The 24,074-nt window shown below is 61.3% G+C and overlaps 1 protein-coding gene across 1 annotated transcript in view; it reads left to right on the top strand.

The window, feature by feature from the left end:
- The window catches only part of TRPM2 (transient receptor potential cation channel subfamily M member 2), a 56,984-nt gene that overhangs the window by 15,013 nt on the left and 17,897 nt on the right, over nucleotides 1-24,074 (top strand). The window contains 14 exon segments of the mRNA XM_045084360.1: nucleotides 3,811-3,979; nucleotides 4,509-4,689; nucleotides 6,201-6,367; nucleotides 9,111-9,291; nucleotides 10,405-10,466; nucleotides 11,262-11,462; nucleotides 14,254-14,356; nucleotides 17,357-17,478; nucleotides 17,693-18,046; nucleotides 20,205-20,342; nucleotides 21,647-21,776; nucleotides 21,927-22,072; nucleotides 22,536-22,648; nucleotides 23,121-23,334. Of these exon segments, the coding sequence (XP_044940295.1) occupies nucleotides 3,811-3,979; nucleotides 4,509-4,689; nucleotides 6,201-6,367; nucleotides 9,111-9,291; nucleotides 10,405-10,466; nucleotides 11,262-11,462; nucleotides 14,254-14,356; nucleotides 17,357-17,478; nucleotides 17,693-18,046; nucleotides 20,205-20,342; nucleotides 21,647-21,776; nucleotides 21,927-22,072; nucleotides 22,536-22,648; nucleotides 23,121-23,334 (2,281 nt within the window).

The raw sequence follows: 24,074 nt of genomic DNA, 5'->3' as shown, positions 1-24,074 counted from the left end.
CTCTGTCTTTATCTTTGGGGTAAATACCCAGTAGTGCGATGGCTGGGTCATAGGACAGCTCTATTCTCAACTTCCCGAGGACCCTCCGTGCTGTTTTCCAGAGCGGCGGCAGCAGCCTGCGTTCCCCCACCAGGAGGTTCCCCTTTCTCCGCATCCTCGCCAGCATCTGTCATTTCCTGACTTGTTAATTTTAGCCATTCTGACCGGTGTGAGGTGGGATCTCACTGTGGTTCTGATGTGTATTTCCCTGATGCCGAGTGACGTGGAGCACTTTTTCATGTGTCTGTTGGCCATCTGGATGTCTTCTTGGCAGAAATGTCTGCTCATGTCTTCTGCCTGTTTCTTAATTGGATTATTTGTTCTTTGGGTGTTGAGTTTGTAAGTTCTTTATAGATCTTGGACACTAGCCCTCTATCTGATATGTCGTTTGCAAATACTTTCTCCCATTCCGTCAGTTGTGTTTGATTTTGTCAACTGTTGCCTTTGCCGTGCAGAAGCTTTTGATCTTGATGACGTCCCAATAGCTCGTTTCTGCCCGTGCTGCCCTTGCCTTTGGGGCCGAGTCTAGGGAGAAGTTGCTGTGGCTGAGGTCACAGAGGCCGCTGCCTGTGTCCTCCTCCTCATATTCAGGTCTTCCACCCATCTTGAGTCTACTTCTGTGTGCGGCGTAAGAGGCTGTGGGTCTCCTAACCAACCCGTCCTTGGTGCTCTGTATGCGCCATTGTTTTGCACTAGTTTTATGAATTATTTCTAGGGGCGCCTGGAGGCTCAGTTGGGTATCTGACTTGGGCTCAGGTCATGATCGCAGGGTCCTGGGATCGAGCCCTGGGTTGGGCTCTCTGCTCAGTGGGGAGTGTGCTTGTCGCTGTGCCCCTCTCCTGGCTCACATGCACGTGCTCTCTCTCTCTCTCTCTCAAAGAAATAAGTAAAGTCTTAAAAAAATTATTTCTAGAACCTAAAAATTCATAATTTCCAATTAAACGAGGTATAAAGAGCACATTCACCTCCTCTTTCTCCCGAAACCCCAGTGAATAGCAGTATAGGAACAAGAAGTCTCAACCCATGAACATGAAGGGAATAAGAGAGGTGGTCATGGCTGACGGGAGGCGTGGGTGCACTCTTGCGGGGAAAGCAGAAACCAGAGCAGGGAGTCCCCGAGGTGGGGTTCTCCTGTAGCAGCACCCACATTAGGCCAGGTGGGCCCCAGGTCTGGCTGCGAGGCTGGGCATCATGCACCTTGTTGGCCTGTGTCTAGGGTTTTTTTTAACATTTTGGAATAATTGTAGATTTTTGCAAGTTGCCGAGATACAACAGATAGCACCCCTGTTTCCACCGCCGGTTCTGCACTCATGTTCTCTGCCCCCGTCACCCTAACCCCTGGCAACCATGAACCTGTTCGCCACCCCTTTACTCTCTCACCTCGAGACTGTTACGTAAGGAGTCCTACCCTCACGATCTTTTCAGTGTTTCGCTCAGCACAAGGCCTTCGGGATCCACTCGGGTTGTTGCGTGCGTCCAGTCTGCTCTTCTTCGTTGCCGAGTGGTCCGGTCATGTCCAGTTTGTCTCCAACACTATACCAGCAGTGAGATTTTTGAAGAAAACAAATAATTGGGTCTCATTTTTTTAGCCCACTCTGCCGATCTGTGTTTTTTTAAATGGGCATATTTAGGATGTTATAGTTAATGTAATGATGGATCTGTTAGGATTTGAGTCTGCAGCTGCATTTTTCTGTTTTCAGTTTGGTTTTTTTTTGTTTGTTTTTCTTTTTCTGTGCCTCCAGGGGACTTGAACATGTCTTTGGAGTCTATTGTTCTGTCTCCCTTTCTGATATCCAACCAGTGCACCGGCTATCACTCCACTTCTGTTTAGACAACGTCCTTTATCCCTCCTTTTTGAGGAGCTCTGCGGGTGATTCCCTTAGTTTTTCTGCAGGAGGATGTCCAACTTCCCTTTCCCGTGTGAACCATGTATTTGCTGAGTAGAGGATTCTGGGCTGGTAGGTTCTGGTTTCGTATGCCACTTTCTCCTTGCACTTCTTTTTGGTTTCTGATGAGAAGTTGCTTGTTATTTGAATGATTTCCCGCAATACTTAAGTTGTCATTTTGGTCTTGCTGTGTTCAAGATTTTTTCTTTTGTCTTCAGTTTCTAGAAGTTTGATTTCTAGTATCTGGTATGCCTCTCTTTGGGTTCATAGTGTTTGGTGTTCCCTCAGATTCTTGAATCTGTAGATTTATATCTTCTTTCCAAATGTGGGAGATTTTGGACCTTTGTTATTTCTCTTTGCTGTAATAGGTAGTATTTATTTTGATTTCAGTTTCTAATTGTTTGTTCCTGCTATATAGACATGAAGTTGATTCATTTCTATTGATATTGTACCCCATCAATGTGCTAGACTTATCATGTCTTAGAGCTTTTTCTAGATTCCTTAGGATTTTCTACACTCAAAATTATCCATGTGTGAATAAAGATAGTTTTACTTCTTTTCCCATATGTGCGCCTTTTCTTTCCCTCTTTCCCTTCCTTCTTTCCTCCCTTCCCTTCCCTTTCCTTTCCGCCATTCTTTTAGCTAGGATCTCCAGTGCCATGCTGCCCAGCAGAGCTGAGGGGGGACACCACTGTCTTGTCGCCAGTCTTCGAGACAAAGTGCTCACCCTTCCATCCCTGAGTATGATGTTAGCAGTAGGAGTTTCACAGATACTTTTTCACCAGGTTGGGGAAGTTCCTCTCTTCTTACTTCATTGAAAGTTGCTATTATAAACAGATGTTGAATTTGGTAAAACACTTTATGCACCCATCAAATTATCATTAGACTTTTCTTCCTTATTCTGTTAATATGATAATGCAACCTTGCATTCCTGAGAAAGCTCCCACGTGGTCATAATTTTTTAAATAAACTTTTCAGTGCTAATTCAAGTGTGACGTACAGTGATTTCAGCTGAATGATACCATGATTCAGCACGTACATACATAACTCAGTGATCATTGTGATCGGTCATAATTTCTTTACATGCTTTTCCAGCCCTGCCTCCTTTCTCTCTTCCCTCTGGGACTCTGATGACACGCACGTCTGGTGTTTTGTTACAGTTCTGCAGGTCCCAGAGGCTGTTTATTTAGGTCTGTTTTCTCTCTGGTGTTTGTGTTGGGTTATTTCTGTATTCTATCTTCAAGTTCGTGGATTCTTTCCTCTGCCACCTTCATTCATGGGTGAGTTCACCTACTGATTTTCAAAAACCTTTTGGTTAGTGCATTTTTTACTTCTAAATTTCCATTTGATGTACCTTCTATTTCTTTGCTGAGACTTTATGTTTTTTTTTCATATTTTTCAAGTGTGTTCATGGTTGCTTGGTAAAGGATTTTTGTGATAGCTGCCATAAAATCCTTGTCAGATAATTCTAACATGTGTATCACCTTGACATTGGGGGCTGCTGTCTTTTCTCATTCTGGTGGAGATTGCCCGGTTCCTGGGATGACTACTGATTTTCCATCTGAAACTGTGATATTTTGGGTGTCATATGTAAGATTCTGCATCCTGTGTTTTAGCAGGTCCCCTCTGACATATCTGTGCCCTGTGGGGATCAAAGTCCAAGCTTTTTCAGCCTGAGCTGATACATGGCAGGGAGGGGCTTCTTGTTCCTGTGGGCGTGGGAGGGATGCTCAGCTCCCCGCTGGGCCTCCACTGACACTGTTGCTGGGGGTGCCTTCTCACTGCTGGGGGGTGAAAGTCCTGACCTCCGTTGGGCCCCTGTTGACGCCCCAGAGGGGAGCACAGAGGCAGCTTGCTTCTTCCAGTGACTGTACGGTCTTCGCAGGAAGGTGGTGTGTGAGTGCGGACACACACGCCAGCAACACTTGGAGGAGGCCACCAGGCCCCACACTTTGCAGGGCAAGGATTGGGACCCCAAAAAACATGTCCAGGAGATGCCAACGGACGCCTTTGGTGACATTGTTTTCAAAGGCCTGGGCCAGAAGGTGGGAAAGGTTGGTCTTCCTCCCTCCGTTGTTCTCACTGTGGACTCGTGTCAACCTTCTGTGACTTCCCTGTGTGGGAGAGAGGCGGGCTGAAACCCCGAAGCATCCAGCCTGCCAGCGCTGGGGGAGGGGTGGGCGGGGGCTCCACAAGGCTCACAGGAGACCCACGGGCCTCTCTGAGTTCTGGGTCACCACGGGGCAGGCTGGGCCTCGGGCTGGGTGTATCCTGCAGTGGAGAAGCAGGGTGGGGAGGGTGCTGTGGGCGCAGGGCTGGGCTAGGGGGGCCGGGAAGGTGCAGCCGGTCTCCCCAGGGTGGCCTGTGCTCCCACTGGGCCTGGCTTCTGGGCCTTCGCCCCTTCTCCCTCCTCAGTCTGCATCCTGCTTGGGCGTGGACACTTTGACTCACTGGCGTAGACCCGGGGTGGGAGGTGCCCATCCCCTTGCGGGGCTCTCAGACACGGCCGCGCGGCTCTCTCTGGGGCTCAGCTGTCCACCGCTGACCCAGCGTGTCCTCTGCTGTCCTTTGACTTCCCTGCAGTACGTCCGCCTCTCCCAGGACACCCCCCCCAGCGTGATCTACCACCTCATGACCCAGTACTGGGGCCTGGATGTCCCCAACCTCCTCATCTCGGTGACAGGTGGGGCCAAGGACTTCAACATGAAGCCCAGGCTGAAGAGTGTGTTCCGAAGAGGCCTGGTCAAGGTGGCCCAGACCACAGGTAGCCCTTGGGGCTGGGAGCCATGGGTGGGCTGAGCAGACAGCACTGGGGTGTGGGGACCAGAGCAGCCCTGGGGAGTCCCCAAGGCCACGCCCTGCTGGGTCGGACTCGCCCAGCCCTTCCTTGCTGGCCCACAGGGGCTGCTGCTCAGTTGCTCGTGGGGCGGACACAGCGCCGGCTCCTGGCGGCCCCGCCTGGCTCTGCGTCATCAGGAGGCCTGAGGCAACTGTGAGCCAATGTGGTGGCCGGTGGAGGAGGCTGCAGGGTTTGTCTCATCGTGGGGATGTCCATGAGGGTCTCCGTTAACCAAAGCACTGTCGCCTGATCCATCCGTCCACGTCTGAGAGGGAGGAGCTGCCATGTGAGGGGACGGCCTCGGGGTTCTGTGTCCCCCAAGGCCACACTTCCAGGGAGCCCAGGGCAGGGCCACAGGGTGTGGACCTTGGCGCTGTGTCAGAGTGATGCTGGAGCCATAGCCACGGTGCCCACGGCCTCCAAGGGGGCTACACTGGGTCGGTTCATGGCAGGAGAGCAAGGGTTCTGGGCCCAGGTGACTGGGGCGGCCCCGGGAAGGCCGACCCTCCTTCTAGGCTCTGGCTTTAGCCACGCAGGAGGGCCACGCCCTCTGTTTGGTCCTTGCCCCGAAACAGAGGCTCGGTCTGAGTCCTCCTGGAGTCTACTCATTGCGGGACCAGGCTAAACGCAGCCGTCACCCAGGCACGCTCCTGACCGGGACTGTGAATCCATTAGGGGCTCATCGGTCCCTCAGGTCATCTCAGGTGACACGCCTTAATGGTTATCTCGTTAGCGTTCGGTAGCAACGTCCCTGCCCCAAAGCCCAAGCCACGTGTTTGAGCGGGTTCCTCATGGCATCGCTGCACAGAACTGGCTTCCAGGTCAGGAGAGCAGATGGCCCGGGGGGGTCTCCCTCCGGGCAGAAGACAGACAGGGGTGAGGCAGAAGCAGCTGTGACACAATCTCGTGGCACCCAGGCCTGGCATCCCTTCTCCTCACCTGTCCGGGATGACCAGAGCAGGTCCCCTGGGTCAGGCTGGACCATGGCAGGGAAGGGGGTGCCCTGTGGGAGCCACTGCGAGCCGCGTGCCAGTGGGCAGCGTGTTGAGGTGAAGAGGTCAGAGCTGGGGTGCAGGCTGCCACACTCAGGCCCCAGGAACCACGGGGAAGAGGGGACATTTAAGTCTTGGCGTAGAAGAATTCAGACGTGTTCCCGAGTGCAGGACAGAGAGAGGCAGCGGGCAGGTGGGGAGAGAGGCCTGCAGCCCCGTCCCTGTCCCCCAGCCCCGGCCCGGGCAGGTGGGAAGCCTCGGCCCCCGGAGCTGCACCACGAAGGCAGGATCACAGTGCGGCCTCGTCCGTGGTCCCGGCCCCAAGACGCTCCTGGCGAGGAGTCGGAGAGCCCAGTGGAGACCCCGCAGATCCACAGGAGGGAGCAACAGGACCCCGGGTCAGGCCAGCACGTGGCCGGCACCCACCTCTGCCCCTCTCCCCAGGGGCCTGGATTATCACCGGCGGGTCCCACGCGGGCGTCATGAAGCAGGTGGGCGAGGCGGTGCGGGACTTCACCCTGAGCAGCTGCCGCCATGAGGGAGACGTTGTCACTGTCGGAATTGCCACGTGGGGCACCGTGCACAACCGAGAGGGCCTGATCCATCCCTCGGTGAGCTCAGCAGCCCCCCTGGGGTGCGGGTCACGGTCAGGGCCTGATCCATCCCTTGGGGAGCTCGGCGGCCCACCGCCCGGGGATGCGGGTCAGAGGAGGTCAGGTGCGGAATCCCACTAGGCACAGCAGGGGACAGGCTGCTGTCTGGACCCCGGGCTAAGTGCAGTGGGGAGGGAAGGGCCTGGCCAGGGGCCCAAGAGACCGTGGCTCATGCCCGGCCGCACTGCAGCCCCTGACGGCCGGGGCCAGCGGCTAACTGGGCTGGGCGCCCTTATGACCACGGGACGGCTCCAAGCAGGAGCCTCAGGGCCACCACGGGTCATCCCAACAGCTGTTCCGACGAGACACGGGTTTCGCAGATGGCAGGACGTGTCCGGATTGGGGTGCACTGAGGCTCCAAAGCCTGAACTCTGAGCCTCCGCGGTGTGGCCCCAGCCAGAGCGGTGTGTGGCAGTCATGGCCACCGGGCGTGTGGAGGAGGGGGCGGTAGTGGGAGGCCTGTCCTTGAACATGGAGACTCGCACTGGAGAAGACCGTCGGGTCCCTCAGCGAGAGTCTTAAAGGACACAGCGGGTCTGGCAGGACGAGGGTGCGTGCACTTGATTCGCACAGTCGGGGACGTTCCGGGAACACGCTGGCCTGACGGGCCGTGGGTGCGGACTTACGAGTAGGAACCTCCTGCCTTCCGGGCCACCGAGTGCTCTTTCCCAGGAAGAACCTTGGAACGGGGACTGCTTTTCCCTCATGGTTACTGGTGATGTGGCCAGCCTGCCCCCGGCCTTTGTCCTTCTGTGGTGGAGCCGCCGGGACGCTCAGCGGGGCGCGACTGGTTCCACCTTGCGTGCTCCTTCTGGGGAAACCGAGGCCGAGAGATGGGGTCGCCTCGGAGACCACTCTTGACTTTCTCCCCGTGACACCTCCGTGCCATCCTCTGCGGACGACAGGAGCGCGTGCGCTGGCCCCGTCCCTCCTGGGTCGGTGTCCTGGGGCCGCTGGAACCAGTGATCGCAGGTGTGGCTGCTGAAAGCCGCGGGAATGCCGGACGCCAGAGGTCAGGAATGAGGTCCAAGTGCGGACGGGCCGTCCTCCCTCCAGAGGCTCTGGGGAGGCTGCTTCTGCCTCCAGACTCTGCTGCCCCCTGGGCCTGCCCTAACTGGGGTCCTGATGTCTTTGGACGACAGTGGCTCAGCCCGCTGCAGGCGGCCCTCAACCCCCAGAGATTCACGTCCGTCCCACGTGCAAACTGTATTCACCCCATCCCCAGGCTCCCCACAGATCAACCCGTTACAGCACCTGCTCAGCCAGAAAGTCCTCGATCCCAGCCTCTGGATTCTCCAAGTCCGGCAGGAGCGACAACTTTGCGTGTGACCCATCCCGGGACAGCATCCCCGTCGTGCGTGGACCCGCGACACCAGGAAACAAGCTACTTTCTTCTGGAACCCAGTATTGGGACGGGCAGCCTAGAGCAGCTGCCCGTTCTCATCCCAAAAGGGGAATGTGCCAAGAATAAAGGGATCCTGGTCGCTGAACTCTGGAGTCTCTGTGACTTGAGGCCCAGCTTCCGCCTCATCCGTGACCCTGCCCCGGGGATGATCGTTTTCTTGAAGGTTATCTGCCGGTTTCCCGCCTGCCGTGGTCTGGGAGTCTGACATCCTATGTCCCATCGGTCCTGGTTAGCCGAGCTTCCGCTGACACGACATCCTGTCTTCCTGGCGTGTGTCCCGTGCCGCAGACACGGAGCCGGCCCTCGGCACCCTCGTGGGTGATGCCGCCTCTGTCCAGGCCCCCCGAGGTGGTGGAGCCCAGAGCCACGCACCTCCCGTGCCATCCCCAGCGAACGTCCAGCCCCGCCCGGGAGCGGGCCTCCTCCTCCTGCGAGCCGGGAGCGTGCAGGCCGCCTTCCCAAGCTGCACAGGCTGAGCGCGTCCCAGGTCCTCAAGTCCCGGTTCCCTCAACGTGCCCCCTTCCTCAGCAAGTAGAAGCCGGGGGCACCTGCCTGCCGCTCGTCCGCGTCCATGCCTGTCGCTTATACTCGTGCCCTCCGCACCGCGGCCGCCTGCAGCTCAGGGAGCAACCGTCATCCTCCCGTCTCCAATGCCGTGGTCCTCGTGCCCTCTGGGTCGCCCCAGCAGCCCCCCGGCCTCCGTCCAGAACCGCTCCGACCAGGACCGCTCGCTCCACCCGCTTACCCTGCCCTCCGCCGGCGCCGGGGCCTCAGCCGCGCTCCCACCGGGTCCGATCCAGGCTCTCCCGCCACGTGCCGTGTTCTGCCAGCCTCCGCCGTCACCGCGCTCCGGAACCTTCCCGCACCTGCGGCAGCGACGCCCCCCCGTTCCAGCTGGAGGCCGCACGACGGGGGTCTCTCCCTCTCCTGGAGGCCGGAGCTCGGAACCCCTGTGGCTCGACCCCATGCAGGCGTCGGCAGCTGTCGGGGAGCCGCGCCTGGTCTGGCGTTCACAGCTGCGGGGCCCGCCCCGATAGTCCGTCTCCTCTGCCACCCCGGGAGGTGGTGTTTAGGACCTGCCCGGACCCTTCAGGATAATCCTGCCGTGTCACCATCCTTTATTTAATCAAATCTGCAGTGGTTCTTTTTCCAAATTAGGTAACATTCGTCGTTTCCAGGGTTGAGGGCTTCCTGTCTTTGGGGGTCAGTATCCAGCCTCGCAGACCCCCCCGTCCTAGCATTCCAGACGCAGAACTCCCCGTCTGTCTGTGCCTGACGCGTCTCTACTGTCCCCAGGGTGGCTTTCCTGCGGAGTACATCGTGGATGAGGAAGCCCAGGGGTGCCTGAGCTGCCTGGACAGCAACCACTCCCACTTCATCCTCGTGGACGACGGGACCCACGGCCGCTACGGGGTCGAGATCCCCCTGAGGACGAAGCTGGAGAAGTTCGTGTCGGAGCAGACAAAGGAGAGAGGAGGCGAGTCACGCGCGCTTCGAGGCTCTCCGTGTGGGGGAGCCGGCTGGTCAAGGGGCCTGGGGCATGGCTGGCCGAGAGCAGGACGGTCAGCAGGTGGGGGTCAGGGCGCCCTGAGACGCCGCTGGACTTGGTCCCACCGTCTCTCCACGCCTGCTCAGCCGGGACGTGTCTGTCACCCGGTTTGACCGCCGGAGGGCGGTGGGGCAGGCCGCCAGCTCTCCCGCTCTCTCGCGGGCCGTCGACCACCTACAATCACGCGACGCCCCCTGCGCGGGCTCCGTTCAGAGCAAGAACGTGCACGATGTGGCCCTTGATGTCGGTCCTGTTGTGGGTGAGACGGGGGGTTCCAGGTGCAGGGATTCGTGCAGGATTTGGGGGGAGGAGAGGGGACCCAGAGTGGCAGGTTCCCGGCTCCACGGCGGGGGGGTGGGGGCCTTCGAGCAGCGAGCAGTGGTGCCCCCCGAGGACTCGGCAGCCTGGCTTGCGGGGCCCTGAGTGCGCGGCTGGGACCCCTCGCCCTTCTCCGTCCTCCGGTGAGGCTGGCTCTAGGAGGACAAGGGGCGGGGGTGGGCAGAGCCGCGCAGGGCGCCTGGGTGCAGTCTGCTGCCCAGGAGAGGTTTCTAAAGTCCTCCGCTGGCGGGAAGGGCGGGAAGGTTCAGGGCAGGGCGGAGGGCCAGAGGACAGAGATGCCACGCCGCGTTCCCCCGCCTGGACAGCGCCTTCTGCCCCCTGGCTCGGTGCATCCCCATGTCCCCACGGCGGGCCCAGATTTGAGGCCCCATAAAGGGCCGTGAGAGAAGCAGGCTGGCCGTGGTGGCTGCCTAGGCAGACAGCCCTCCTCTCCTCCGGCCCCAGAAGGGACACGCGGTAGGCGACAGGGTGGGGGGGGGGCGACTCGGGCCTTGGATCTGCTCTCCTGACACGGAGCACGCGGGCCGGGCCAGGCGCTGAGGGCAGAGCATCAGCCTTTGGAAGCTCCCAGAGCCTCCCGCCATCTCCCATCCTGTGCACCGGCCGGGACTAGGCTGGGGCCGGTGGGAGGCAGGCGAGGGTGCCCAGGTGGGGGGCCGAGTCCCCATGTCCCCTAAATCGGGGTTCCTGGCTCCGTCCTAGGTGTGGCCATCAAGATCCCTGTCGTCTGTGTGGTGCTGGAAGGGGGGCCCGGCACCCTGCATGTGAGTACCGGCTGGCGGGTGGGGCTCTGGAGGTCAAGCTCCCAGCTGGCCGGGGTCCGGCCAGCATCCCGCAGGGCCCTAGGAAGGGCGGGCCAGGAGAAAGGGAGGGCCGCGTGGCAGGGCCCTTCCTGGCATGGTGGGAAGGTCGGCTTCGAGGAGGAGCCCTGCCAGGGGAGGGCGTTCTGGCTCCGGCCCTGGGTGTCCGGCCAGGAGGAGGGGCCCCAGGAGGGAGCGGGATGGCCCCTGGCTTCTAAGAGTCCCGGAAGGTTTCTCGAAGGGGCTGCCCTCAGGCTCTGCCCTGGCCCCATGGGACCACAGCCCAGTGTAAGGCAGGCTCCCAGGGAGAACACAGACCACGGTGTCTGCCTGGCCGACTTCAGAGACAGCACCTAGACCTGCCTCGTCGGCCCGGGGGATGTCCTTCCTGTGGGGGGTCTGGGGCCCTTCCTGAAGCCGATCTCGCTGTTGGTGTCTGGGGTCTGCCTAGAGGGGTCCTGGTCTCATGCTGGGCCTGTCCGAGGGACAGGTCAGGTGGCACACTCTCCCGCAACACAGATAGATGGGTGGAAATGTCGTGGGGGTTCTGTTTTGGGGGTCACGATCCACCCGAGCAGCAGGCCTGCCTGGTCTGTCAGGACGAGCGGCTTTGCCCCTCTGGGCAGAGGAACGTTCCCAGACCCCATGTTTCAGTACACTTCTCGGGAGCCCCTTAGCCCTGACCTCGAGCCACAGCACTAGAGAAGTCTCTGGTTCAGGGAGCGTCTGCACAGGGCTCACGGGAGGCCTGCCTTGCAGACCATCTACAACGCCATCACCAACGGCACCCCCTGTGTGGTCGTGGAGGGCTCGGGCCGCGTGGCCGACGTCATCGCCCAGGTGGCGGGCCTGCCCATCTCTGAGATCACCATCTCCAGGGTTCAGGAGAAGCTCAGCCTGTTCTTCCAGGAGACGTTTGAGACCCTCAGTGAGAGCAGGATTGTCGAGTGGACCAAAAAGGTGAGCCGTCCTGCCGGGGGAGGGCTTGGCCCGAGCCTCGTGGCCCTGGAGGTTCAGGCCGGGCTGGGAAGCGGCAGGGGCTGTGCAGTTTTTCCGGAAGAGAGGCCTGCTGGGTTCGGGGGCGGGAGGCCGCTGCTTTAGGCAGGGCGGGGGCAGAGGAGTAGGGAGTCGAGATCCAGGCCACAGGGGCACTGCCAGGTGACAGCCACGGGCACAAGGGTCTGGCACAGCCTGCGAGCCTGGGGAGTTCCCGCCTCCCCCAACCCGGGGCAGATGAACGCAGGCGTTCGAGGGCCCGCAGGCAGGGAGGCGGTGAGGGGCTCTGGGGTACCGCGGCCCTGGACGGGGCTTCGTGGGCACCCCTCGGCTAGAGGCATCGGCAGGAGGGGCCCCTCCTGGGGAACCTGCCGGTGCAGAGAGCAGGGAGCCTTCCAGGCCACCCCGTCTGGTCTCCAGGACCAGGTGGTCACAGCGGTGACGGCGACACAACTGTCCTGCATTTCAGTAGTTTCGTCCTTCTATGCCCAAGGTGGCAGGTGAATCGTTCCCAGGTGAGGACCACGCTGCAAGGGCCCCTCGGCGGGGGGTGGGGTGGGGGTCGGCACGGAGGGGTGTGGCCGGACCGGCCCTCGCTGACGCCCACAGCCCGGCCGGCCCGGGGGGCTCCTCTGGCTCCCGTGGCCACGGGCCCCGCCGTCCCTGCTGCTCTCTGAACCTGGGGCTCCGGGCCCACCTGTGAGGCCCCCCGAGCTCTGTTTCACAGCCGGTTCTTGGTTGGGGGTGGGGGCTCTCAGACCCTTGGTTCCCCAACCGGCAGCTCTGTGAACAGCCGGCCGGCTTGTGAAAACGCCTGCACGTCGGGGGTCTCACGTGCCCGACGGGCGTTTCTCGGGCAAGTCTGTAGACCAGCTTAGCTCGTCCCACGGCGTCCAGTCGCAAGCCACGCGGACGGCGTGCCCTGCAGGGACCCAGGGACGCCGTGGTCGGCCGGGTGGAGGGGCACGCGAGCCTGGGGAGGCCTTGGGCCCTGGCAGGGGCAGCAGGGCTCGCTCTCGAGGGGGGCAGACATGGTTTTTCGGGGTTTCTATGGGCGGCACAGTGACCTCGTTCTTGTCCTGTGGTCTCTGAGCGACCGCGTCCAATTCCGATGTTGCCTGAGACTTTTGTTTTTTAAAGATTTTATTTATTTATTTGATAGAGATCACAAGTAGATGGAGAGGCAGGCAGAGAGAGAGGAGGAAGCAGGCTCCTTGCCGAGCAGAGAGCCCGATACGGGACTCGATCTCAGGACCCTGAGATCATGACCTGAGCCGAAGGCAGTGGCTTAACCCACTGAGCCACCCAGGTGCCCCTGCCTGAGACGTTTTGCCCTGAGCGCAGCTCCGCCTGCAAAGACCCGGAGGTCCGGTGGTGAGCAAGGGCTCAGCTCCAGACGGCGCCGGTGGGACTGGGCAGGCACGCCCTGGGGCCTTTCCCGAGTCAGTTTATAGATTATTCAGGCAATTCTTAGAACTGATCCTAACCCACTGCTGTCAACAGGCCTGCTTCCATCCGCTCTCCATTACTGACTCAAAGCCCTAAAACGGTCTCGTACGAATCCGTCTCAAGTCTCGCCATTCACTGTCATTCTTGTTCTGGGGGACGGGGGCCCCCAGCTACAGAGTCACGATCTGATATTCATTCAACAAACCTCAGAGCGTTGGTCTATGCTATGGGTGGCGGCGGGAGTAAATACGAGGGTCTTGCTCCCCCGATGCTGCCGCTGGTGGGCGCGGACATCTGCCGCGGGGGCTGGGGCTCGTGCGGGGGACTTGCCGCCGACGCCAGAGAGCTGTGTGTCAACAGGACATTGTTGGCTCTCTCTGAGCGCTGCTTTTCTTGTCCTGAAAAAATGCACAATTGTTGCTTAAGCCCAGAGGACAAAGTGGTTGGTGCTGTGTCCACACACGTGAGCTCCAAAGCTGGGAGCTTCTCTCTCTCCGACCCAGGGCTGGGGTGACTCAGGAGACCTTGTTCCAGCGGGCGGGGGTGGGGTGGGGAGGGGGATGGTGGGGGGAAGTATTTTGGAGTCGATGAGAAAGGCGGCCCGAGGGACGGGGAAGGTTGGGGTCTTAGAGGAGGTGGTGGGAGGAGCGAGGCCAGCCTGGAGGTGGGAGCTGGGGCCCAGCTGGGGGCAGAGGCAGGGGTGGGGGAGGGGCGGCTGGGCGAGGCCGGCTGGGGGGCCGGGGAGAGAGGGGGGCAGCTGGGCTAGATGTGCTCGTGGAAGGCCGGCCCTGGCCTCTGGGTGCACAGAGCGGGGCGGCAGGCTCCGAGGCGATAGACGCAGGGATGTAGTAGGCGGCCGGACATACGGACGGGTGGATAGTAGGACGGACGGACGGGGGGGTACGTGGACAGGCCGGTAGGTGGGTGGGGGCTGACTGGGTGGCTGGGCGGGTGGGCAGGCAGGTAGGCAGGTGAGGAGGGCGGGGCCCCGGCAGGAGGCGGGGGTGTCTCAGGGTCAGGGGTGGTGGGCCTTCGGCAGACAGTCTCGGGTCGGGGTGAAGCTCCTGAGCCCTGGGGGTGTTGCCACCGGTGACCGCTCGGGAACGGTGCCTGTTTGGTCCTTACGTGTCTTCACCTTCTCCGTCTGGGCCGCGGGGAGCCGAGGCGCTGTGCGCAGGCCGTCCCCGCAGGCCGGACTCAGGCCGGGGCTCGCCGCTGTCTCGGGTCTCGATTCTGCAGGTGACCCGTGAGGAGGCGGGGGGCCCGCGTGTCACCCCAGAGCCCACGCGGGCCATGTTTGTTGCAGATTCAGGACATCGTCCGGAGACGGCAGCTGCTGACCATCTTCCGGGAAGGCAAGGCCGGCCAGCAGGACGTGGACGTGGCCATCCTGCAGGCCTTGCTGAAAGGTGAGGGTCAGGCCGAGTGGGGCGGAAGTGGAAGGGGGCGCTGGGGACCCCGAGTTTGCACAAGACGAGGAGCCAAGCCCTGGTCAGACGTGCTGGTCCGAGGGCAGCTGCCGTGGACGCCGCTGCGGCCCACCTCACTCTCCTGCCTGGCGGGGGGAGGGGTGCCCGCCTCTGGTGTTGGGGGTCCGGGCCCCTTCCTGCAGCTTCTCTGCTTCACTGGGACCCGAGGGCGGCCACACTGAGGTGCCCCCGGTCGTCCGAGCTGCACACACGATTCTGGGTGTCGGGAGGCCTGCGCTGCCCCCACGCGTCCTCGTGTGCGGGAGGGACGCCCCCCCCAAAGCTCCACCCATGGCAGCAAGCGTCCCCCCTCCCCTCCTGGAGGAGCACAGATGCCCCCGTCCCTCCCGCGGGCTCCGACGGGGCTGCAGGCGTCCGGCTGTTCTGCCCGCGGGCCGCGCAGGTCACTCTCGAGGGACGCGAGGCGGGTGGCGGGGCCGGACGCTCTGGGGGGAGTGGCTCCGACCCAGGATTTGCTCCGCGCCCTCCTCCTGACCTGAAACCTCACAGAACCAGCGAGATGGTTAAAACCAGGACCGGGGCTCCCGTTGGACGACCTCCGGCCAGGGAGACAGGGGAGGGGGAGGAGCTGGTGGAGTAGGTCAGCCCCGTGGAGGACGGCCGTGCGGCAGAGCAGGAGCTGGGATGCGGCGGTGGGCCTCACGGGCTCCGCCGGCAAGGACACGGGCCACCGGGGAGCCGGTGCGAACGTCCGCATGACGACAGGGGCTTGGCGGTCTCACCTCGTGCTGTACACAGACGGGGCCGCGAGGGCGGCTGCCCCTCTAGCCTTCTGTGAAGTGGCCCAAGGAGCAAGAAGACGGGCACCGGGCTGCCCGCGTCTGGTCAAATCCCCTTGAAGGCGGGGACAGGGGTTCCCGGGGCCCTGAGTGTGGCCATCGTGCACAGCGCTGGAGAGGGACGGACCCCCACCCACGGGGGAGGTGGACCCCAACGTCTGCTCTCCGCGTGTGCTCCCGGGGCGTCCAGCGCTACGAATCGTGGTTTTTCTGGGGTGCACGCCGAGCGGGAAGGGCGGCCTGGAGCCTCAGGGGTGTTGGAAGTTCTATTTCTTGATCCTGGTGGTGGTTACACGCGGGTGTGGACGTCAGCCAGAGTCACTGAGCGGCACACTTCAGGCTGTGAAGCTGAGGGGCGCCGGCCTCCGCAGGCGTCAGGGAGAGCTTGTTGACATCAGGGCCGTGCGGTCCAGCCGCGTGGACGGTGCCTCCCTGTCCCATCCTGGGGAGAGCGGGTGCTGGGAGGGTATTTGCTCTGGAAGCAACAGGCTGTGGCTGGTTGTGACTGGTGCTCGGGAGAAAGGCCGTGGGGCGGTGGGGGAAGGGACCCTCTGTCACGGGAGCACATACGAGAAATAGAAACACATACACGGTTTTCCAGTGACAACCCTTTAAAAATTTCCTTCCTTGAAGTGCGGCTTGTACACAGTCACCGTCCCCCATCCTGGGTTGACCGTGATGTGCGCTTGGACAGGTCTGCTTCCTGCGCACCCACCCAGTCCGGCACGGGGCACGACGTCCCACCCCCCGAAAGCTCCCTGTGCCTCCGTGGGCCTGGGGCAACCCTTCCTCTGCGTCTGTCCTTCTAGACGGGCCCTCCCGGTGCCAGAGCCTCACGGAAACGGAACCACGCACACCGCTCCCCCGGGTCTCCCTTCTCCGGCTCAGGGCGACGTTCTGGAGCTCTCCGCGTTGTCGCCTGTCTCAGAACTCGGTTCCTTTCTGCGGCGAGGGGTCCTTGCCACCAGGTGTCCCGTTCCGGGGCCGTGGGGCTCGCAGGCCGCCTCCAGCGCGAGGCTGTTGTTAGTAAAGCTGCTGTTTGCTCTTGTTTCTCTGGGGACCACGTCCAGGAGTGGGATTTCTGGTTGTTTATGGGAAGCGGATGTCGAACTTGATAAGAAACCACCAAACTGTTTTCCAACAAGATTGCCGCACTTCTCCCCTCGCTCGGCTGCCCGCGGGGCCAGCAGCTGGGTGTCCTCGCCGACCCTCGACGCAGCCCGCGGTCTGGGGGCACGCGACAGCTCGGTGTGGTTTGAGTTTGCTTCTCCCCACGGCCGGTGGCGTCCGGGCTCGCTGGCCGCGCACGTGTCATCCTGCGACAGGCCTCTCAGGTCTTCTGTCCTCTGTTTGGTTATGGGTCGTCTCATCGTTGAGTTGCGGGAGTTCTTGGCGTACTCGGGCACAGATCCTGCGTCGATACTCGCCCTGGGGTGTGTTGGGTCCTGGCCCCTTCCCTAGTTCCTTCACGGTGTCTTCGGCGAGCGGAAGGCTCGGGTCTTACCGGAGCCCAGTCGGTCCGTTCTGTCCCGTCTGGCTCATGCTGTCCACACCCGCGCCCCTGCTCCAGGCGGCAGCTCCGTGGGCTCAGCCTTCCTATCCCATCTCCACGCCGCGCCTCGCACTGGCTTCTGCGTCTGCCGTACAGAAAGGGTCAAGTTCCTGTTTCCTTCCCCAAATCACCACCCAGGCTCTAGGGCGTAAAGCCAGCGAGCGGAGCAGGAACTCGCCAGCAGAACGCCCGCGGCGAGAGCCCGGCCAAGCTCCGGTTTTGCACCCGAAGCGGAAAGGGAGCTGACACGCGGGCAGGGGCACCGCAAACGTTCCTGCGGAAACGCCTGCCTGTCCGACGTTGTGCCTTCTTCGGGGGGCCGAGGGGCTTGGCCAGGCAGGGGCAGGGGCGAGCCAGGGCGATGCCCCAAACCCAGAGATTCTCCGGCTCCGGCACTGACGGGAAGCAAGCCTCCGTGAAGGTGGCGGGGGCACGAGGGACCTGGCCGTTGGGCGCACGCCTCAGTCAGAGTCACGGAGAGACGGGGCTTGGCGACAGGTGCCTCCCCATCTGACTTTGGCAGATGGTGGGGAAGGGGCTTTGAGGCCCAGACCGAAGCCCCCTGACGTGACTGCCTTTTACCTGCAGCCTCTCGGAGCCACGACTACTTTGGCCACGAGAACTGGGACCACCAGCTGAAGTTGGCCGTGGCGTGGAACCGCGTGGACATCGCCCGGAGCGAGATCTTCTCCGGCGAGCGGCAGTGGAAGGTGAGGCCCCTGTGCAGCCCTGTGGCGGGCCTTGTTGGCCGGCAAGAGCGAGGACGGGCCCTGGAGGGGGGCCTCTGTCCACCCCAGCCCTGGTCCTGGTGGAGAGCGCTCCGGGCCGCTTCCTCCCTTCCCGAGCCAGGGACCGCAGCGCTCCGGTTCCAGCGGCCCCGCGATGGGGTGTGCGCGGGCTGTGCCCCACGGTGCTCTCTCTCAGCCTTCAGAGCTGCACCCCGTGATGATGGCAGCCCTCATCTCCAACAAGCCCGAGTTCGTGAAGCTCTTCCTGGAGAACGGCGTGCGGCTAACGGAGTTCGTCACGTGGGACACCCTGCTCTCCCTGTACCGGCACCTGGACCCCTCCTGCCTGTTCCACAGCAAGCTGCAGAAGGTGTTGGCCGAGGAGCCTGAGCGGCCGGCCGGCGGGCCCACCGTCCCCCACGTGCAGATGCATCACGTGGCCCAGGTGCTCCGGGAGCTGCTGGGGGACTTCACGCAGCCGCTGTACCCCCGGCCTCGGACCGGGGACCGGCCCCGGCTCCTGCTCCCCGTGCCCAACATGAAGCTCAACGTGCGTGCTGGTGACCCCCTCCCGCCTCCCCCTCCCCCCTCCGCTGGGCCTGGGTGCTGGGCTGCCGCTAGGTCCTCAGTGCTTCTGTTTGAAGAAATGATCTCTTATTTCCATTGGAAAGGAAACGTGCTCCTCATCTTGGTCTGTCAGAGCCGCCATCCCAAAATACCGTAGACCAGGGGCTTAGACAGCATCTGGTCTCCCACGGTCCAGAGGCTGAAGCCCACGGTCGAGGCGTCAGTAGGCTTGGGGCCTGGTGGGGCCTCCCTCCCGGGCTTGAGGACGGCCGCCTTCTTACCACGTCCGCATATGGTCTTCGTTCGGTGGGTGGGCGGAGAAATAGAGAGCACTGGTGGACACCATCTTCTCTTCCTCCAGGGACACCGGTCCTATGAAATCAGGGCCACAGTCACCTCCTTAGATGCCCCGTCTCCAAACACAGTCACTCTAGGAGGAGGGGCTTCAACATACAAATTCTGGGGACACGTCTCAGTCCATGCTTCTCCCTTTCTAGAAATCTCAAACAGTACAAACAGTAATGTGGGGGAAGTGGTCCCCCTCGTGCCTCGGACCCCCAGTCCCGGCCACCATGTGGTCAGGTCAACATGATCCCCCCACAGCACTGTAAGGATGCCCAGCACGTGCACTGCAGCCCAGGAAAAGTCGTTTTCTAGTCTCTGTCCATATTTGATGGGAATCCTGCAGCATCTCAGTGCTAAGTGGGAGGCCGGGTTTGCATTCACATCACCGAGTATCCTCCTCCCCGGTTATTGAGGCTTTTACAAATGAAGCCCAAGCGCTGAGTTTTATCAGGTGCCTTTTGAGAACTGGAATGGTTCTTCTTCGTTAAACTATGAATTCGCTGAATTATTTCAACAGATTTCCTGATGACAAAACATACTTATTTCTTGTTTTGATCTTAACTTGATTGCTGTGTGACATGTGTTTAGTATGATGCTGAATTTTGTTGCCAATATTTTCATGGTTTTTTGCACCAGAATGTCTGAGCTTTTGTTTAATTTTGGAGGCATCTTTGTCAGGTTCTGGTACCAGCTTTATGTGATCCTTGTGAAAACCACTGGGAAACCTTCCTTATTTCTTTGCTCTGGAGCCATTTATGTGGCTGGAATTCACTGTTCTTACAAGCTTGACAGGCTCTCCTATGAGTCCATCAGGGCTCAGGGCCTTTTTGGGTAGTAGCTTTGAGAATTTCCTGTTTCTTTTCTGATAATTTCTCAGTTTAGATTTTCTGTGTGTTCTATGGCCAGATTTGGTTTTTATAGCTAGCAGAAAATTAGCCACTTCATTCAGGTTTTCAGATTCATCCGTTGTCTCAGGTGGGCTCTGTCTGAACTCTGGGAGAGAGGGGGCTGTGCCTGGGTTTTGTATACTCACCACTCGCTCTTTGAGATTCCAGAGTATTTAAGATGCCCTTTATGATGGTCCAAGCTGGAAGCTCATAGTTAGACATGTTGGTAATTTATTTAGTTTTACCAACTAATCTCTTTTAACATAAAGACAAGCCTTCAGGAAATTTCTAAAATTTCTTAAAAAAAAGCGGAATTTTGTGTGTCACGTGGGGAATGTGTTCTCACTTCTGGAAATGTTTTCCGGACCATCTAAGTAGGTGTTTATTGTTGGATGGGCTAGGAAGCTGGATTCCCATGTCACTGCGTAAACTGAGTCTGGGGGGAGGTGCCCACCTGCTCACATGTGACCCTTGTCTGTTTGGCTTTTTCTCGGTGGCCTTCTCTGCAGGAGACACCGTGTAGATTCCCTTGAGGAACTCATAGCCGTGAATCTCTAACAGACTCTGTGCTAGAAGTTGACTACCCAGAAAGGCTTTGATGCCATCAGAAAAGACTCAGGAAACTCGAGGTGCCTGGTGTGTAAAGAAGAGGCTAGGCCAGGAGTTAGCTGGGCTTTCCACTTTCTGAATGTTTCCATGTGTCTCCAGAGGGACGGTTTTAAATCTCTGGTGCGCATGAAATCAGTCTAAGGTGGAGTTGAAACTGCAGGTTTCTGGGCTCAGCCTCCAGGGACAGTGGTTCTGGGAAGGTGCGGACCTGGGCTCAAGGCTGCACCCACAGCAGGCCCACTGGGGTGACCAACAGTACTGGGGGCCTAGGAGAGGTTCTGAATGTTCGCTGCTCTCCAGATGCAGGGAGTAAGCCTCCGGTCCCTCCACAAGCGTTCCTCAGGACATGTGGCCTTCACCATGGACCCGGTCCGCGATCTTCTCATTTGGGCCATCGTCCAGAGTCGTCGGGAGCTGGCAGAAATCATCTGGGCCCAGGTAACTAGGCCCGTTTCTCAAGAAGCATGGCTGTGTGTGGACGGGCGACAGGGCTCCGGCCAGGTAGTGTGTTCCCAAAGCCTAGGGCCAACAGCAAGTAGAGGAGTGTGCGGCTTTGGAGGGGGGCAGGGCTGCCCATGACCATGGAGGGGACCCAGGGTGCACAGTGTTGGAGGACAGAGAGCCAGGCTCAGGCAGGAAAAGAAATTTAGGGAGATGAGCCGCCTCCTGTCCTTCTGTCCAGGGCAGAGGCTGTGTGTGCGGGCACAGCTCGGAGCAGCCACCTGCCATGGCCCACATGGGGGCTGGGGGTTGGTGGGTCACCCGTGCCGTGGCCAGCCTGCTCTGTGGCGACCCTGCAGAAGGTGATATCCCTGGGGCCTGCATCTCCTTCCACGGACCATGAGGGATGTCGACAGAGTCTGTGACTCAGATGGGGAGCGAGCCCCGTGTGAGCCTGCCCTGAGCCCCTCTGTGGGCTGCCTGGGGACATCGGCCCTCAGCCTCCTGGGCCGTTATCACTAGGCCGTGGCAGCTTCATGGTCATGATGGGGGACGGGCCAGGCCCAAGGCCCCCACATATGGCCTCCTTTACCTCCAGCAGATTCTCTTCTTACCGGGAAATTCAAGTGTAGTTTCTCTCTGAGATCCCCTACATCGCAGCGTTGGCATTTCCAAGTCGCTTTTGTGGAATCGGCTGTTCCCCAATGTCGCCAGTGTCTACCCTCTCTGTGGTCTTGGGAGGCTTGTCCTCTCCCAAGGCTCGTGGTGGGTCAGCGGCAGAGCTGGGCCTGCCTGTGGTCTCGGGTGTGCTCTGGGGGTCTCAGTGTGCGGGGGGCTTTCCGGGATCCGCCACCAGCCCCTTGTCCTAGACCAGACAGTGCCTCTGGGCTATGCTTGGAGAGTCTCCCTTGAGATGTTCTCGGCATCCCTGGTGCCTGGGACAGGCAGAGCCACTGAGGCTGGGCGCCCAGAGCCTGAAGGAGACTTGCGTGGACCTGGTCCTATTTCTGCCCTTTAGCCCTGGGCCTGGGGTTTACCCGATGCCCGGGCCGTGCTGGGACTTGTGCCGTCAGGGCCGTGCTCTGGGTGGGCAAGCAGACCCTTCCCCCTGGCCAGTGTGGGAGACTGGACCTCCGGCTCAGGCTCACCTACTGATTTGGGGGGGCCCAAGTGGTTTCTATGGACGGGGCACGACAAGGAATGACCTGGTGGCCCACATCGTCTCCTCACGCCCAGGCAGTGTGTCTGGGGCTCCGGGGCTGGACTGTCTGGGTTCTCAGGGTGGCTTCCCCGGTGCCCAGAGCCAGGACTGCATTGCGGCGGCCTTGGCCTGCAGCAAGATGCTGAAGGAGCTGTCCAAGGAGGAGGAGGACACGGACAGCCTGGAGGAGATGCTGGCGCTGGCCAACGAGTTTGAACACAGAGCCATCGGTGAGTTTATGGGGCCGGCCTGGGACCGCGGCCCGGCTCCTCACACGCTGCCCCGGGGGCCTCGTCCTCGGTCCTGCCCAGACCGTGGCATCTGGAGGAGCCAGTCCCTGACGCGGTCCCCGGCTCGGACACGGATCTTCCTTCTGCCAGGGGTGTTCACCGAGTGCCACCGGAAGGACGAGGAAAGGGCACAGAAACTGCTCACCCGCGTGTCGGAGGCCTGGGGGAGGACCACCTGCCTGCAGCTGGCCCTGGAGGCCAAAGACATGAAGTTCGTGTCTCACGGAGGCATCCAGGTGACCCTCTGAGGCTCGCTTCCGGGAGGAGCTGTGGGCGCTGACGCGGCCTCCTGGTCACCTACTGGCACTCGGGTCCCAGTGCTGTGGCCCCCGGGGGCCTGGGGACAAGGCCTGGCCCTTGATCGTGTGCTCCCCTCCTGTTTTGCCCGTGAGGAAACTGATGCTAAGAGAGAGGGGTGGTGGGTGGTGAAGACTCAGCCCCACAGGGGTGTTCCCAGCTGGGAGCCCGCAGACCTCCGGGTGGCCCCAGCCCGTACCCCGGGGAAAGGCTGGCCGGGCCTGGAGCCTCTTCCTCAGCCGCAGAAGACGGGTTCTGCCTGCACTGCCCACCACGTGGTGCGGCGGGGCTCAGAGCACTGGGGACCACGCGGGCACTCCGCACGGAGCAGACGCAGCACGGCCTGCAGGGGTGCGGCACAGGCAGCGCCTGCTCTTCTGAAGCTGCCCCCACTGTCCCCAGGCTTTTCTAACCAAGGTGTGGTGGGGCCAGCTCTGTGTGGACAACGGGCTCTGGCGGGTGATCCTGTGTATGCTGGTCTTCCCGCTGCTCTGCACCAGCTTCGTCTCCTTCAGGTACCAGCCGGGCTGCTGGGCGCCCGCAGGGCCCGCAGACCTTCCTCCCTGAGGTGCTTGTAGGGGGCAAGTCGCGTCTGTCCCGATGGCTGCCCCCGGGTCCAGGCGTGCGGGCGGGAGGCTGAGGGAGGGTCCCCACCTGTGGGAAGTGCCCACGTGCCCTGAGCGCCCGCCCCGCCCTGCCCTGCGCTGAGCGCCCACCGGAGCCCAGCGTTTCGTTTCCGTCCTAGCGACCCCAGAGCCAAAGGGCTCTTTCAGGGCCCTCCCCTCCGTGGTGCCGTCTGGCGGAGCCGTCTACAGGCTGCATAGGCAGAGTGGGCTGCCTGGACGCAGGCTGTGTCCCCGCGCTGCTGTCCCTGCCGTGTGACGGGAGCGCAGGAGCACTCTGGCCCCACCCCTCAGGCGAGGCAGGGTCCTTGGGGCTCTCAGCCCCCCGCAGCCTTGCCGTCTGCCCCCGGCCTCTGCCCTGCAGGGAGAAGAAGCTGCAGGCCAGGAGGGGCCTGCTCCGGGTCCGCGCCTTCTTCAGCGCTCCCGTGGTCATCTTCCACCTCAACATCCTGTCCTATTTCGCCTTCCTGTGCCTCTTCGCCTACGTGCTCATGGTGGACTTCCAGCCCGCGCCCTCGTGGTGCGAGTGCCTCATCTACTTCTGGCTCTTCTCTCTGGTGTGTGAGGAGCTGCGACAGGTGCGCCCGGCCGGCCCCCTTCTCCACTTCCCCACATCCCCAACCCACAGGGACTGTCCTCTGGTCCCCACCCCCAGCTGGGAGCGCCTGGCCCTGGGACCCGCAGCCGGGTCACTTTTGTGGGTGGGCACACGGTAGGCTCACCAGGCACCCAGACGCTGCTGCCAGGGCCTGGGGCAGCCTCAGAGCTCCTGGGAGGCAGGGGCAGAGGGAGGTGAGGAAGGCAGGTGCGGAGGCAGGTGCGGGAGGCAGGTGCAGGAAGCAGCACTGTCCCACTGGGCTCTTCCCCGCTTGTCTCCGGCCGCACCGCTTCCTGAAGCCAGCTGCCCTCCCAGGGACAAAGCTCCAGTCTCACAGGTGGCAGCCCCAGAGTGGGGGTCTCACGTGCCCTCCGCTCTGAGTCTGACCATCTCCGGGACCTCTTCCTGGCCCACCCCGCCGCCAGGGTCCCACCCTTCCCGGGATCCTGGGGTCCGTTGGGAGCTGGCTGGCTCCCAACAGAGAGGACGGACAGCCCTCAAGAACACGGACATTTGTGGGCTGAGCAGGACTGGGATGGGTCGCAGGGCGGGCTCAGGGTGCCCGGCAACACCTGGAGCCCCTCCCCCTTCCTCCTCGACCCCGGGGGACACGGGAACGGGGGAAATCTGTCCCCTCCCTGGCTGGCCTCGCTGTCCGGGAAGGAGCAAGTGTTCTTACCGTCCTGGTGCCGATGGTGACGACAGCCAGGCCCCTAACCG

Source organism: Mustela putorius, unplaced genomic scaffold (genome assembly GCF_011764305.1).
Source record: "Mustela putorius furo isolate JIRA1106 unplaced genomic scaffold, ASM1176430v1.1 tig00000765_pilon_pilon_pilon, whole genome shotgun sequence".
Classification (NCBI taxonomy): Eukaryota; Metazoa; Chordata; class Mammalia; order Carnivora; family Mustelidae; genus Mustela; species Mustela putorius.
Note: the sequence above shows the minus strand (reverse complement) of the source record. Positions and strands in the feature narration are given on the sequence as shown.